This window comes from Seriola lalandi, unplaced genomic scaffold, assembly GCF_002814215.2.
Source record: "Seriola lalandi dorsalis isolate HSWRI2012SDOR001 ecotype SW California unplaced genomic scaffold, Sedor1 jcf7180002054664, whole genome shotgun sequence".
NCBI lineage: Eukaryota > Metazoa > Chordata > Actinopteri > Carangiformes > Carangidae > Seriola > Seriola lalandi.
In genome coordinates, this window is record NW_019525217.1 from 276,309 (window position 1) to 291,903 (window position 15,595).

Below are 15,595 nucleotides of genomic sequence, written 5' to 3' on the forward strand. Positions count from 1 at the left end.
TGTGTTTGTTTGTTTGTGTGTGTGTGTGTGTGTGTGTGTGTGTGTGTGTGTGTGTGTGTGCGCGCGCGCCTGTGACAGAGAAGTTTGTATGCTGTGTCACATCAGGGTGGTATACTGCATTAACACAACATGTAGGGATGCATGAAGCCACAGCTGTTCACCCGTGCATGCTCACATTGAAACATTTGTGTGTGTGTGTGAAAATGTGAAAATAATTGCTCACTGTAACTGGGTTAGGTTTTATATGTTTCAAATCTGTAGCTGCTATGATACCTGTGTTCTAGCATTGAAATACAATATTCAAACAATACCGTAGCTCTACAAAACCTTTTTTCATCTAATAAAATGTGCAATGAATGTGTGTTTCCTCTTTTTATTAACACAAGCAGCCACACAAGAACTTTTGCTTAAAATACAGTCTAAAGTGAGTTAAGCTTTCTGATTTCCTCATTTAGAGCACAAATCTGATCAAACATTCAATGCCAGTTGCTAATACTCAGTCAATTTAAACTGATGATAACTGATTTTTGATTCATCTTTCCTTTTGCTTCCCCCTCCCCAGCGGAAACACACAACCTCCAGTCTCTCCACACCATCCTGTCAACTGGCTCTCCTCTCAAACCTCAGAGCTACGACTACGTCTACCGCTGCATCAAGAGCAACGTGCTGCTGGGCTCCATCTCAGGTGAGTCACTGATGCAGACCCTGACATATTCAGTAATTTTTCTTATAATTTACTGTATATTTCACCTAGGTGCTCAATTAGCAGCAACCTCCCCAAACATTGTTTGTGTCTATCACATTGACACAGGCAGTTACACACAAAAAAAGCAAGAGATGAAGCAACACTGCGTCTGTGAAACAAACACAAAAGGACTGACGCATACAAAGACAGTAAATAAAAATAAATTGTATAGAACTGTACATTTTCCTCACCGCCCACAACACGACCACTTACCCACACACACTCACGCACACACACAGAAACACTCTGGTCCTCTCAGCCCATTGTTATGTTGACAGGACAATAGAATGCTAACTGCCTCTCTGTGAGTCCTGAAACGTTTAACATTTAGCACAGCCTGGGTGACTGACGTACTGCAGACAGACTCGCACACACACACACACACACACACACACACACACACAGACACACACACACGCACACGCACATTGAGTAGCAACTTGGAGCGTCACTCTTGCGCACACTGACAGCACCAAAACAAACACTCTGAATGACAGCTATAATGGGCGTAGCATTTAGCTCCAAATGCACACTTGCCCACATGCAAAGACACATGCTCACGGTGACATGCATGTAGACAGACTGGACACAAGCATCAAGTGAAATGTCAGCCACAAGGTAGAGGTCTGGCAAAAGATGAAGAGAAAAAGAGAGGGACAGCAGAACAGATTGTCTCATGTTATTATCAGCCTGGTATTGTTCTCACCTCATGAGTCTGCGCGTGTGTGTGTGTGTGTGTGTGTGTGTGTGTGTGTGTGTGTGTGTGTGTGTGTGTGTGTGTGTGTGTCTCATCATGGCAAAATGTGGTCCTGGAGACACCTACTGTAGCTGGAACCACCACCGAGGCAGTCTTGACTAATTTGGCAGGTGTTTATATGTCTGTCTGGACAGATTTTGTCGCCGCGAAAGCATCACAACTGATTCAGAAGTGTGTGTAGCTGAGATCAAAATGAAGGCTGAGTTGGAAGATGGGTGTGGTCCGACCCATGAGTACTCAGTACTCATGTAATAAAGTAGTGATGACTACTGAGTACTCGTGGGTTAGAACGTCAACATGTTGACAGGCGTTTGTTGCTGGTGTGATTAAGATTCTTTCACAGAGCAAACAAACAAACAGACCCTTTGATTAAATCTGGAAAAGTATATTGTAAAAATGTGGCTTATACCCTCTCAAAGTTCTGATGTATGAAACAGCAACATGTACCTTTTTTGAATATAGATTTTAAAAAAGAAAAATAAAGAAAAAAGAAAATAAAAGTTAACGGTAAAATGACTGATAATGTACTTTGTAGCAGTGTTGCCATTTTCCCAGATATCAGCTTTTACCTCGGTGACTCCAGTGTCATCATATTCTATTGGAACGGTGGCCAAAACATTTAAAGTCAAACCCAAGTTGTAATTAATGTGGAATTATCCCTTTTAAATTATTATTATTATTATTAATCAAAGGACTAATTTGTGTCGAAATCGGGTAGTGTGAGCTCGTGTGTGTGTGTGTGTGTGTGTGTGTGTGTGTGTGTGTGTGTGTGTGTGTGTGTGTGTGTGTGTGTGTGTTCTTTAGAACAGCATGTCCTGCCCCAGTCAGTTTCCTCCATATCGCCAAGGGCAACAGCAGGTTGCAGCCCCGTTGGCTGCCAACCGACCTAACCTTGACCCCCGAGGTCACCACTCTGTTCATGTGTGTGTGCGTGTCCTTAGGATTTCTCACAGCATATGTGAATGACTGGTGGTCATGGCGACATATGTGACAGGGCCCCTTTAGCTGATTTCACCCTGTGTGACTGTTTGTGTGTCTCTGTGTAAACGTACCTGCAAACGTGCGCTTGAGCTAATGTGAATAGTTTCATTTGGTTTATGAGAACTTTTAAAAAAACATTTTTTTTAATGTTTTTATTTCAGGACGTGTGTGTGTGTGTGGGTCTGTGTGTGTGTGTGTGGGTGTGTGTGTGTCTGTCTGTGTGTGTGTATGTGTTATTCCATCAGCAGGGGTTTCATACCCCCGTCACTCCTCATTGGGGGATTTTAACACTTTCACTGCTGGACTCCCTCCATCCTAATATACCTCCATCTGACTCCCCATATGTCTCGTCTCTTCTCTTCTCTTCTCTTCTCTTCTCCTCTCTTCTCTTCTCTTCTCTTCTCTTCTCTTCTCTTCTCTTCTCTCTCTCTTACGCTGTGTGTACAAGTTTTCTGTGTGTGTTTGATGTGAATATATGAATTGCATGCGTAGGTTAGCTGGTTGCCTTCTAGTCTCAGTTGAAGGCTTTGTGTGACCCCAAACTGTGGTAGAGGACATTCGAAGCACTCACACTTACACAAATGAAAGCGCACACACACACAAATATATACACACTAACTGTGGAGTTCACCTTCTTCTGTATATATATACACACACACACACACACACACACACACACACACACACACACACGTACACTTAATGGCTGCTGATGGAAGGCATCCAAGGAAGCTACAGTGACTTTTGGCTTAAAATATACTTTTCTGTGTGTGTGTGTGTGTGTGTATTACACCCATAAAAGTGAGTGTAATAATAAAATAATTGCGTGGCTTCCCACTATAGGTGTGTGTGTTTAATCAGGAGACAAAGTTTCCACTTCCTCCTGGGAGCCAATTAAAGCTCAATAAGGAACCTGGCAGAAAGAGAAACGGAGAGAATGAGTGTAAAGAACAGAAAGATAAGCAAGAGAGAGGGAAGGAGCGGTAGAAGGGCAGAGAGCAGTTGAGAGGAAGCGAACAAGATGGATGGATGGAGTCTGTGATACAGAGAGGGAATGAAACAGGGAGGTAGAGATGGAACAATGGGAGGGGAGATGAATAGGACACGTCAGAAATAGTAAATGATTGGAAGGTAGAAAGAGACAAATGGATATTGCGGCAGAGGAAGTGTGCGTGCGTGTTCATGACAGTTTTAGGAAATGTGCTGCAATGGAGTACAACTCCTATATAGGTCAGTGGAGGTGGAGCAGGGCGCTAACACTGCCAGTTTGTGTTGCCAAAATACCCGATTGATACCAACACTAAGTTTAGTAATGTCTCTAGGTCAAAGTTCACTGATGCGTTGCTGAAGTTACCTGACACAGGTGCGCTCCTGTACATTACAGTACAGTACATTCTAGGTATTGTAACTTCATTGAAACAAAGTCGGATGTGTGTGTTTTTCCATGTGAGACGGATCTCTGTCTGAAGATCAGCTGTAATAAACTTAAAGCCGAACTGAACTTTTTTCTTTTTTGCCCCAAGGGGGGAAAATTAACCACCCAGCAACCAAACAGACACAAAGCCCTGACATGTAATCATTCTAGCATTAGCAAAAAAATTAGAGATTATTTGATGAGTCAGTGGTCTTCATAAAACTCATGAGTAAAATAGGAACTAATAGAAGCTAAAAAGTCTTGTAGAACTTCAGACTTCGGTTCTTATTCTCTGGGAGTTTGTCTCTGTGAGCAACCCGTTTCATATGACATGTTTTTATTTAATTTATTTATTTAACCTTTATTTATTCAGGTGAATTCCATTGAGATAGAAATCTCATTTTCAAGAATGAATGTACGTAAAAAAAATAAAAATAAAAACAATTCATGAACAGATGGTCCAAAAAGAATTTACAATACAGTTTGAATAACAAACAATAAAATTACAAAACTGTAGTCAAAATAATGGAAAAAAAGAAAAATTGTAAACATATAAGGTGCCAAGATTATAAAACACAGTCATCAGTCTCATCAGTTAAAACAATTGAATTCTGTTTTGGGAAGGTTTAAAATCTTGTTTCTAAGAAGTGGATAACTTTATAAAACTATCCATTTTTAAAGTGTTCTGTAGCTTATTCCATGTATCTGCTGCATTGAATCCAAAATGCAGTCTTCCCAATTTCAGTTTACCTTAGGTACATGGAGTGTTAGCTGGTCATGTAACTGACTTTATTTGATTCATTGTCAGCATAAAATGTATTGCTTACTAGATGTTTCAGGACAGACATGGTTAAATTTATTTCATTTCAGTCCATCAACCAACTAAATCTCTCCCTCTGTGCGCCTCTTTTTCCTCTCACCTCTCTTCCCAGGTGGCACAGACATAGTGTCATGTTTCATGGGCCAAAACCCAACAGTTCCAGTGTATCGGGGCGAGATCCAGACAAGAAACCTCGGCATGGCTGTGGAAGCCTGGGGCCTCGATGGTAAGAGTGTATGTGACATTGTGTGCATGTTCAGAGTGGGTGAATTTCCTAAAAATAAATGGAATATTATTGCTTTTTATTTTTATTTTGCCAAAACTCTCAAGCTTTCAGGGGATTTACGGTGCAACCTGCATTGATAACAAGATCTAGGGATCCGGGTAGAGGTTGAAAGGAAGTTGCAGGTTTGAGTCCTAGGAGGGATTGGTAAAAATATTAATGAGGAAAATTAATCACAAGCAAATTTGAAAGCTGCTGAGATGCCCTTGAGCAAACTTCCCATCTGCCTCTGGAGCTGCTTGGTAGCTACCAGAACAAGACTGTGGTTATACTTGGTTGCTCCCATATGGGGAGGTGCCTGTATGTGTTTGCATGAATGTGAAGCTAGCCATGGCTGAAAAACTGCCAGAGTAATTAGTGAACTTTTCCTGAATAAATACAGGTACACACTTCAGGAAAACACAATTTTTTTCATTAACAGTCCAAACAAAAAAAGAAAAGAGGGATTTTTGAGTCTTCAAAGCCCTCTGTTTTTCTCATTGATTTTAGTCCCTTGTTCCCCAGCTCCCAATCCCTGCTGCGGGCTGTACTGGCGTGTCTCCACCACCTCAAAGGAGAGTGGATTGAGGGATAATTTAAAGGCAGTTTTGTAGGAAGAGCTTGGGATTATTTTAGTTGGTCTCTAAGCCTATAACACCATCCTGAGGGAGGAGGTTGAGGGCTGTGTGAAACCACACACAAAAGAGTATCAGGTTCTCTGAGTGTGGGATACATTACCAGGTGATTTCTTTTTTGTTTGTTTTTTTTTTATTTTTTTTTATCTGAGATTGATTTATACAGTATCTGTGGAGGTATGTGTTTGTGTTGGATGTGTATCCAGGTAGATGTGTGTGTTGTGGCAAAGTACATCTGAAGCCTCGAACTTTATTTAGTTTAAATCTGTGTGTGTGTGTGTGTGTGTGTGTGTACACACAGGTAAGCCTGTATGGGGGGACAGTGGGGAGCTTGTCTGCTCCAAGCCAATCCCCTGCCAGCCAACACACTTCTGGAATGACGAGAATGGGAGCAAATACCACAAAGCATACTTTTCTACATATACTGGTAAGTACACAAACACCATATATAAATACAAACTTATATGCAGTACACATATGTACAAAGAAACCAATATGATACAATACAGTGTGATAAGATTGCCCTGTGATAAATATTGCTTAAACCCTGGTCTCTCTTTTCTCTACTTTTTCTACTACTGTCTATAACATTATAGCGCTTAACATCCTTTATTCTTTTTTTCTTGACCAGCTGTTGTTTTTGTTTTTAATTGCTTGTATTATTATTTTACTTTGTTTTTTTTGTTTTTTTATTACAAAACATTCTGCAAAATAAAAATTTTGTGTTAAACTCAAAAGTGTTCTCTCTCTCTCTAGGTGTGTGGGCTCATGGTGACTACTGTAAAATCAACCCAAAGACAGGAGGCATTGTGATGCTGGGCAGAAGGTCAGCCACTCATTCTCCTACTCAATGTTGAAATTAAATGTTTCATCACTGTAGTTTTAATTGATTCATTTATTTAGAGTATTATGCAAATTGACAGGTTTATTATTATTCATGCAGATTGCAGATATTAAAAATTAGATGCTAATCTTTTTTAATTTTTTCTATTTGAAGAGAATGGAAGTCATTTAAAATGGCCTTTTTCTGCCTGAGATTTGGAACTGCGCTACATTGTTCAGAAAGCTCGGTAGCCCCTATCGACTCTTAGGCTGTTTTATGGCCCCATGAGATTGCTTTATATCAAAAAACAATAAAAGAGGGTTCAGCTAAGGGTAAAGGGAGATAAACTGAAAGTACAGGAATATACACACATGGAAACAAATAGATAAACATATAGTTTCAATATTGTATAAGTAGAAAGAAAGAAATAACCAGCTTACAGAAACTGAAATTGTCTCCGTGTGCTGGTAGATTGTCTGTCTCCATTCCAGTGTGTTGTAGTGTGTGATGTGTGGCAAGACAGCTTCGCAGTGACTGACAAAAAAAGTTCTGAATCTTGAACTGGTGTTTTTTTCTGCAGTGACGGTACACTGAACCCCAACGGAGTCCGATTTGGCAGCTCAGAGATCTACAACATTGGTGAGTCTTGAACATTGCAGGTGGAGCAGGGTGTGGGTGTAAGAAAGGAGGGGAGGGGAGGGGATGGGGGGGGGGTGACAAATGCATTTCATTTTTTTTTGTGAGCTTAAGCCGAGTCCCGGTTTCCTTTTTATGTTGATGAAAAAAAAAAAAATGCTGTCATGCCATCATCCTCTTTTAAAGTTTGTTCATTTGTCAAGCCGACTGACTGTAACAAAAGCACAGTTTTATTACCTTGCTGTTGACGACACAGACGCAGTGTTTCTGTGCTTAGTTTTAAAGTTTTAAGTGGTGAAACATTTTTATCTGTTTTCAGCCAAACTCTTCCGACACTCTCTGCTCTAACCGTCCTCTCTTCACCTCTCACCTCCTCTTCGCTCCTTGCCTCTCATCTGCTCTCCTCATTTTTTGCTTCCTCGTCCTCTAATCTGCCCTCTCCTTTTCCTCTCCTCTCTGCAGTGGAGGCGTTCGAGGAAGTGTCAGACAGTCTTTGCGTCCCTCAGTACAATGCCGACGGAGAAGAGCGAGTTATTTTGTTCTTAAAGATGGCTCCTGGTAAGCCCTTCTCTCCGGAGTTGGTGGCGAAGATTAAAGGCGCCATTAGAAAAGCTCTGTCCGCCCGACACATCCCTGCGCTGCTGCTGGAGACCAGAGACATTCCTGTAAGAGAAATAGGAATATACGTCAGATATGAACAAACCTGTCAGATTATCCTATTACAATGGTTTCAACTGTGAAAGTCATTTCTGGTTAGACTGACAGCACCTTTCTTCATCCCTCTGCAGTACACCATCAGCGGGAAGAAAGTGGAGGTGGCTGTGAAGCAGGTGATCGCTGGCCGGGAGGTGGCGCAGAGAGGGGCTTTCTCCAACCCTGATTCACTGGAGCTCTATAAGAACATTCCTGAACTGCAAAACTATTAAGAGACGAGGCTTCACAGAGCTGCAGAGAGGACCCACAAGGAACAACCTGATGAGAATTCAGCTTAGTTTTTAAAATTAACTTCATTCAGATTCACTAGAACAGGGAGACATGCAAAGTGCAGTGCAAAAAGGCACTCTGAGCTTTTGTACAGGGCATAAAAAGAAAATATATACGTATGTCAAAATGATGCAAAATTTGGTACAAAAATGTGTATATATAATAATAAGTCTGGTACCAGGTAGAACCGGGATTTAACAAACATGAGGGGTGCTGCTCCGTAGGCTAGATTACAAACAAGCGGTCAAGCAGCCGCTCTTAGTCCGCCATGTTGTGCGAGTAGATGTTGAACTGGACTCAGCTTTGGGTGTAACGTGACGTGCTTAGCATCACTTGTGAATAAGCTCACGCTCCGAAGCCACCGACAATGGAGGAGTGAAATTTGTCATTAAGCGCTTTGCTGTGGCCTCACAGTCTGATTGCTATCAGCCAGTGAAGAACCATATCTCCCTGTGTCAGCTGCTTTAACCGTGGTGTTGTTTCTGAGTGGGTCCCAGGCTGAAAATCCATGGAAGTGTTTAGATAAACACACACACACACACACACACACACACACACACACACACACACACACACACACACACACACACACATACCTACCTGGGATTAACACCTCAGCTTTGGCTCATATCACCATATCATTGTTATGTGGTGTGTGTTGCTTTATTAAATGTATATATGAATATATATGAATTATATTATTATTATATATATATATATATGAATTTATATATATAAGAATTGTTTTGGACTGTGACCCAAACCTTGTAGTGGGTCGTAACATGTCACAAGATGTAGTTTGATTATGAACCAGAGATTCCAGATAAAACAAAACTTACTTAACATTTGTCCAAAACCTAAAAAAGTTTATTAACCTCTTGTGTATTACGTGCTCGATCGTAACCCTCATCTGACTGTAGCGTTTATTCCATTTCATTCCATCCAAGCTCTCTTCAGTGGAAAGTATTTTTGTCCGTGTCTGAAACTCTTTTACAAACGGGTCAGTCATGATCAAGTGTGATCTGGAAGTGAGCAAATGTTCGTATCACCACAAAAGCCTGTATTTATAAGTTCCATATCAATGGTCCGTGTTTGTCACAACCAGAAAAATGTGTTCATCTCAGATAGCTGCAGCATAGCCTGTTTTGTTTGGGGGTTTTTTTTTTGCTTTGTACATGGGAATTATTTATTCAAAATGTCCTCATGCTGTGTGACAAAGCCTAAAGGCCAATTAATGCTGTTAAAGATGAGCTGCAGTGGTTTTGGTCACTAGTCGCACTACTGAGCAACATGGGTGTAACAATAACAAAAACACTAATCACTGGGGTTTCATTTCATGTTGGGAGGAAAAAACTAAACTAACTACATACGTGACCAGAATGTGAATTGTGGAGAAATCACAGAAGTAGCATTTTTCTTACTGGACTTTTTCTTGTGTTTTTTATGGATTCTCCTTGTTTAGCTTCTGATTCAGGTTTTGTCACTTGTTTCCGTTAGGATTATGTGAGCATGTTTAAAGGTATGAATGTAATCAAATCAACTGGAAAACTCTGCAGTTCATCTTTAATGCCATAGATTGAATAAATGTCCTCTTTTAAGGTATCATGTGGAGTCTTTGACCACCAGTAGTGCTATGGAGCAATCTAGATTCTTGTTTTGTTTGTCTGTAGATGCAGATGATGGATAACATATCCTGCCAATCGTGTCACGCCGTCAGTTTTTTTTAAGTGTTTACGAGGTTGGAAGTGAATTCATGATGTTTTGGGGGTTTTTTTTAGGGCTAAAGGATAAACATAATGCTTTTTGGTGAGCAACATGTAAAGAGACAAACAGCTCCACAGGGTGGCTCTGAAGTGTCATATATGCAGAGGTTCTCTTACGCAGACAGGGATCATGATTTGATAACTGTACACGTTGCACTTTAGCACTGTATATGTGACATTGTTCATGGCGACATCTAGTGAGACATGGCAGATCTGCTTTTCCATTCTGTAGGATGCATGCAGGTTATGCAGTTATTTTTTTTCTGCAATCATATTAAGCCAAGTGTTTGCAAACGTAATTCTGGGTTTGTCACGTGTAAATAATAAGTCGACTGTATTTGATTCTTCTGTTTCCACTTTTAGTGAATCTGCAAATGTTTTTTTTATTTTTTCTATTTAGGTGTAATGAGAAAGTTTAGTGAATCGGATCATTTCTGCAGTAGATGATTTGCTCTTTCACACAACAGCACAATGTTGAGGGTCATTGTCTGGGTCTAGTTTACGTTGGACGTTGGCTGGATGTGAACTCTTTCACCTGCGAACCATGGCTATGTTCAGAGTTTTTCAGGGAGATATTTGCATTAGAGTGAGTCATGTACCAAGGGAGATTTTTTTTTTTGCATTTCCTGGTTGACAGCTGTCATCTACCCAATAAAGTAAAGCCAGTCTGAGAGCAAAAGCTCAACCAAATAATGCGTGTTCCAAAATTTCAGCCTTTAATACCCGTCACAGATTTACAGCATCTGCATCTACATGTTTTCCTGAGACAAACTGAGAGGCCCTTTATCCCACGCTTGCTGGACACAGCGCACTGTAACGTGTGCACAGGAGATTTTACAGTTTACTTCTGGATTCTGACACAAATACCACCAGCAACTCAAGAGTCCATTCATTTTCTTAAACATTTTGACTGATACTCATTCCTCCAGCATCATTTCCTGTATAGCTTCACCTTTAGGTGCCATTACCATAAGCTCTCAATAACATACTATTACTAAATCAGCACTGGTGCTGCAGGTAGCAGCTTGTGATGTCCTGGACACCTCAGCATGTGGACGTCTGCTTTAGGGTGAATAATAAAGAATTGACAGGCTGGTGGAATAACTGAAGTGTGGGCGTGTGTGTGTGTGTGTGTGTGTTTGAGTAAATGTCTCTTTATGTGTTTATCTCTGTGTTTTGGTGAGTGTGTAGAAGCCAGTCATTTTGACAGACATCTACTTTAGAAATAAACTTGGCAGTTTTCAAACTTCCTGTAACCTTTTTAAGTGTGAACGCTCAGACCTGCCAGTCAGCCAAACTTCACAACACAACAGAGCGAAATCGAAAAATAGAAAAAGTGAGACTTGGTTAGAGTCCAGTTCCTAAGTGTAAAAAGTCTCACTAATCGAGCGTTCTAGTATTTCTTTTTAATCTATTCCAACCTTCAGTCATTCGAACATGAGAAAATGTTTTGTTGGCATCCTGTCAGTCTGGTGTAGAGATAGCAGGGTGAGGAGAGGACTGCAAAAATGAGCAGTGTGGGGTGAATGTAGGAATGTTGACAAATGGAAAAGCTGAAGTGTTTATGAAATTCAAAAATAATAACTATCTGATGAACATGAATGGTAAGTCCCATGCTGCCAACCGGAGAGGCTGGTGTGATTCATCCCAGATGTCTCATGACAGCACGAAACAAATCAAAAAATGACTTTGTTAACGGTTTAATTGTACACTCTGCTTACAGGGGTGGACGGTTAATTTGCTCTCGGTGTAATCAATTTAACTGTAAATTGAAAATGCACAGACTTAATGACAGACTGTTTATTCTTTGGTATTTTGTTGTAAACTGACCTGTGGTGCTTAGGTAAAACTTTGCCTTCCAAACTGAAGAAAATTAAACATTTAAAGTGACTGGATTGGACTGTGATTGATTTGAATCAATGTAAAGTGAAACTAGTGAAACTTGCCATTATTCTTAATAAATCGATTAAAACATTGTTCAGATAGATTACAGGCTAACTAGAAGAATCTTGGACATAGTGACTGTTTTGTCATCCACATGTTTCCAATGGGGTGTTTGAAGCCCCAGTTTAAAGCTTTCTGTTGTTTTTCTCCATTAAAGGATCTAGATTATGCAAATTTGAAGGCAGCCATGGTGTGTTGTCCTGTAAAACAAGGCAAACATGCCCAAGAGAGATTATTTTAATTACTGAGTTATCTCTCAATTTTTATCAGTCAATCATTTATCCTGTACAAAGTTAGGAAGCAGCACAATTTCACAAGAGTCCAACATGACACATTCAAATTGCTTGTATCATCTCGCCAATGGCACAAAACTAAAAGATGCTGAGTTTCACACACACACACACACACACACACACACACACACACACACACACATACACAAACACACACACAAACACACACAAAGTTATACAACAGGTGGTTGCACATGGGCGGAGATTGTAACCTGGCTCCAGGAAATCACTGTAAAACAGCAAACAATTATTTTTACATTTCAGGTTCATACAATTTGAACAAATGAGATATATTTGATGGTCAGATTTCGTAAGCTTTGGAAGGGGCTAGGCTAGCAGTTTTCCCTTGTTTCATTGTTTTTCGCTTGTTTTTATGCTAGGCTAAGCTAACTGGTTGCCGGCTCCAGCAACATATTTAGTGTACTGATGTGAAAATGACGTCAAACTTCTCATCTGACTTTCAGCAAATAAGCATATTTCCCAAATATCAAATTATTGCTAATTTATCTATAATGTCATATCAAACCCTCCTCTATAATACTATGTTCATTTAGAGATTATTCCTTCTTTGACAAAAAATAAAGGTTTTGTATACATGATTAAAGGTTTTTCCAAGCCAGCCTCTAGGGGCCATTAGAGGAACTGCATAGTTACACACCTTTGCAGTTGCTTCAGCATTGAGCTGTGGTTGGTGGTGGGTTTGTGTAGTGAAGAACACACTATGTTCACTTCGACTTTTGAAGACTTCATTACCTGCTCCTCTTTTATCCCTCCGATTCGGAAGTTGGAAACCTTCCCACTTCCAAGATGAGTTATTGTTCCTTTCTTTTGTTTCCTATCTTCCATGTCCCCAATTATCCTCAGGTGACAGTATATTCACTGAACCCCGCTCCCTCCTTCTCACCCCCATAGGAGACTTGTTAAGTCTAAACTGGTTCCCAGAGAGACTTTCTCCTGAAAGACTGATCACAACCTCAATAAAGAGCTTCCACGGGCTTTATCTCTGCGCAGACGTCTTGCTGGCAGGAATGTGGCAGAGACATGTTTAATCTTGAAGTGAAAATGAAGCATGTCTCCTGCTCGCTGTCATTTTTTAATCGAAGGAGTGAGAAGAAGCCTCCATTTGAGTCTGGTCAAAGGAAATGGGATCACCACAGGGAGTTGAGGAGAAAGGGTAAGCTTTATTTATTCCATTCCATTATTTATGTCATCTAGCAGTAATTAACCATGCAGGGATTCAGTGACTGTGGGTCAACAGTTACTTTTCTTCTGCCTATTAACGGTGCTAAATCATGAATGAGGCTATATCGACATAAGAAGGCACTGAACTAAATTACACTATATATATTTCAATTTGGACCAAATTGGTGGTCCAGATTGAAATATCTCAGCAATTATTTGATGGATTGAAATTCACTGTCCCCAGAGGATGATGCTTACTGACTTTGGTGATCTCCTGACTTTTACTCTAGCGCCCCCATGAGGTTGACATTTCATCTTTTTAGTGATATATCTCAACAACTATTGGAAGGGTTGCTATGAAAGTTCATGTCCCAATCAGGATGAATTGTAATCACTTCACTTCATCCCCTGAGTTTTTCATTTAGCACCATCATCAGGTCAAAATTTGAATTTGTCCAATACTTGGATTCATGCAAAAACAAATTATATCCTTGTAAAAAACGAGCCAGTTACTTACGCATAGTTTTGTTTTGTTGTTAGGTGACATCTAGTGGCCGTGGTAAGTATGACAAGAGCAAATGGAAACATCTATGTTAAATATCCATTTAAACTAAGATGGTGAACATGGTAAACATCATTATCATTGTGAGCACGTTAGCATTTAGTTCAAAGCTTTACCGTCATTTTTTGTTATAAATTACAAAATATAATAAATACAACACAGAGGAAGGAATTATAGCCAGAGAGAGCGAAAGAGAGTGACGCAGATAAATCTGCTTAGCAGATAATCAGTGATCAAAATAAAGTGGTGGTAACAACCAATCTGCTTTATGCTTCCGTTCCAATTTGATCCTCACAGGAACACACTGACAGTGGCTTTTATTTCATATCCACTGTCAACAATTTGTTTGAGATAACTACCCCCCCTCCACCCCCCACTCCTGTCTCTCTAGTAGTAATTCTTTCAAATCCCCCTCAAGCAAATGCATTTCAATTTGTTTTATGTGGTCATTCAATTGACTTTGACATGAGCAGCAGCTAAAAAGAAAAGAATCTCCACTGAGACTTGTGCTTGTGTAGCGAGGCTCAAATTGAGTCGAACAGATGTGCAAATTACTCCCGTACATTTCCAGATTCCTCTATTGCCGCAGAGGGAAACAATGTTTTTGTGTCTTCTGAAATGGCAATTGTGACTTTATAAAACATTAACGTTGTACTCTAACAGAATGTAAATATAAATTTGACAGGTATCATCTGGGAAACTTTATGCAGAGTCGTTTGTTAAAAAAGAAATAGTGCTGGTGCAACTGCAGTCTTCTATATTGGACAACTGGCGCAGGTTTTCATCAGCCAAAGCGTTCTTCATGACTCAGTGTGTCTATATACCAGTGTCCTGTTGACTTAAGTTAAATAAGTAATCAAAGATACGTAATTTAAAAAAAAATAAGTTTAAGAAGAAAGATATAATTTACATACAGTATACTTCATTATGTCTCATTAGTGTTTAATTTGTCCAACTTATTCTGTTTTATTATCTATTTATTTTTTCTCTTTTTACATGATTATTTTCCTTTGATTTGGTGAGCTCTTCTGTTCCTATTTTGTTTGTTTCCTTTTTTTCATTTATTTTCTTTGTATTTTACTCAGTCTTTATGGTCTGTGGCTTATTGGCCTTTTCAGGCACATCTTTTTTATTTCTATTGTCTAGTTTTATGGTGTTGTATATGTGTACAATAAAATTAAGCTGTTGTATATCCAACGACCAGTCTATAGTGAAATAAAATCTGTTTCCTCTGGGCCTCTTAAAATAATCTATTACAAAAACTTATTCAGTCCACAAAGTCTTATTTTCTTAGTTCCAGTGCAGTAGAATATTTTAACTGTTTATATTTTAAGTGTTTTCGGCATTTTCTCAGATAAAGTTTCATTTTTCTTGATTTGATTAGAGTGAAATGGTCTCACTGCACGTTTGAGGATGGAATTATCAACGGATATGACTTGATAAACTGGAGATTTTTGCAGTGTAAAGTTGATTAATTGCACATTTACAGTACACTTCTAAATGAGTGTTCATGAGTTGGCAGTTTCTTTGTCTCTAAGGTCAGTCTATATATGACTTTGATAAGGTGTCTGACCCAAAACTGTTCCGAATCCAGACAAGACAAGATTTATTTTGTACTAGAGATCTCCCCAATGTGACTGTATATTACAAAATCCTACATCAAGCCACAGTGAGGCAGACAGATTCTACCTACTGCACAGCAATATTTAACCTTCTTTACATGTCACCACTTCATCCATTTGACATTCAGAATGTCAATGTGGAAATATAAAGAGCACAGAAAGGGGTGGGGGG

The 15,595-nt window shown here is 39.6% G+C and overlaps 1 protein-coding gene across 1 annotated transcript in view; it reads left to right on the forward strand.

The window, feature by feature from the left end:
- Nucleotides 1–11,710, forward strand: part of aacs (acetoacetyl-CoA synthetase) — a 37,198-nt gene extending 25,488 nt beyond the window's left edge. The window contains exons 12-18 of the mRNA XM_023421150.2: nt 563–685; nt 4,830–4,943; nt 5,916–6,041; nt 6,371–6,440; nt 7,018–7,076; nt 7,536–7,738; nt 7,862–11,710. Coding sequence (XP_023276918.1) covers nt 563–685; nt 4,830–4,943; nt 5,916–6,041; nt 6,371–6,440; nt 7,018–7,076; nt 7,536–7,738; nt 7,862–7,999 — 833 coding nt within the window. The 3' untranslated portion in view covers nt 8,000–11,710. The remainder of the gene's footprint in view (nt 1–562; nt 686–4,829; nt 4,944–5,915; nt 6,042–6,370; nt 6,441–7,017; nt 7,077–7,535; nt 7,739–7,861) is intronic.
- The last annotated feature ends 3,885 nt before the right edge of the window (nt 11,711–15,595 follow it).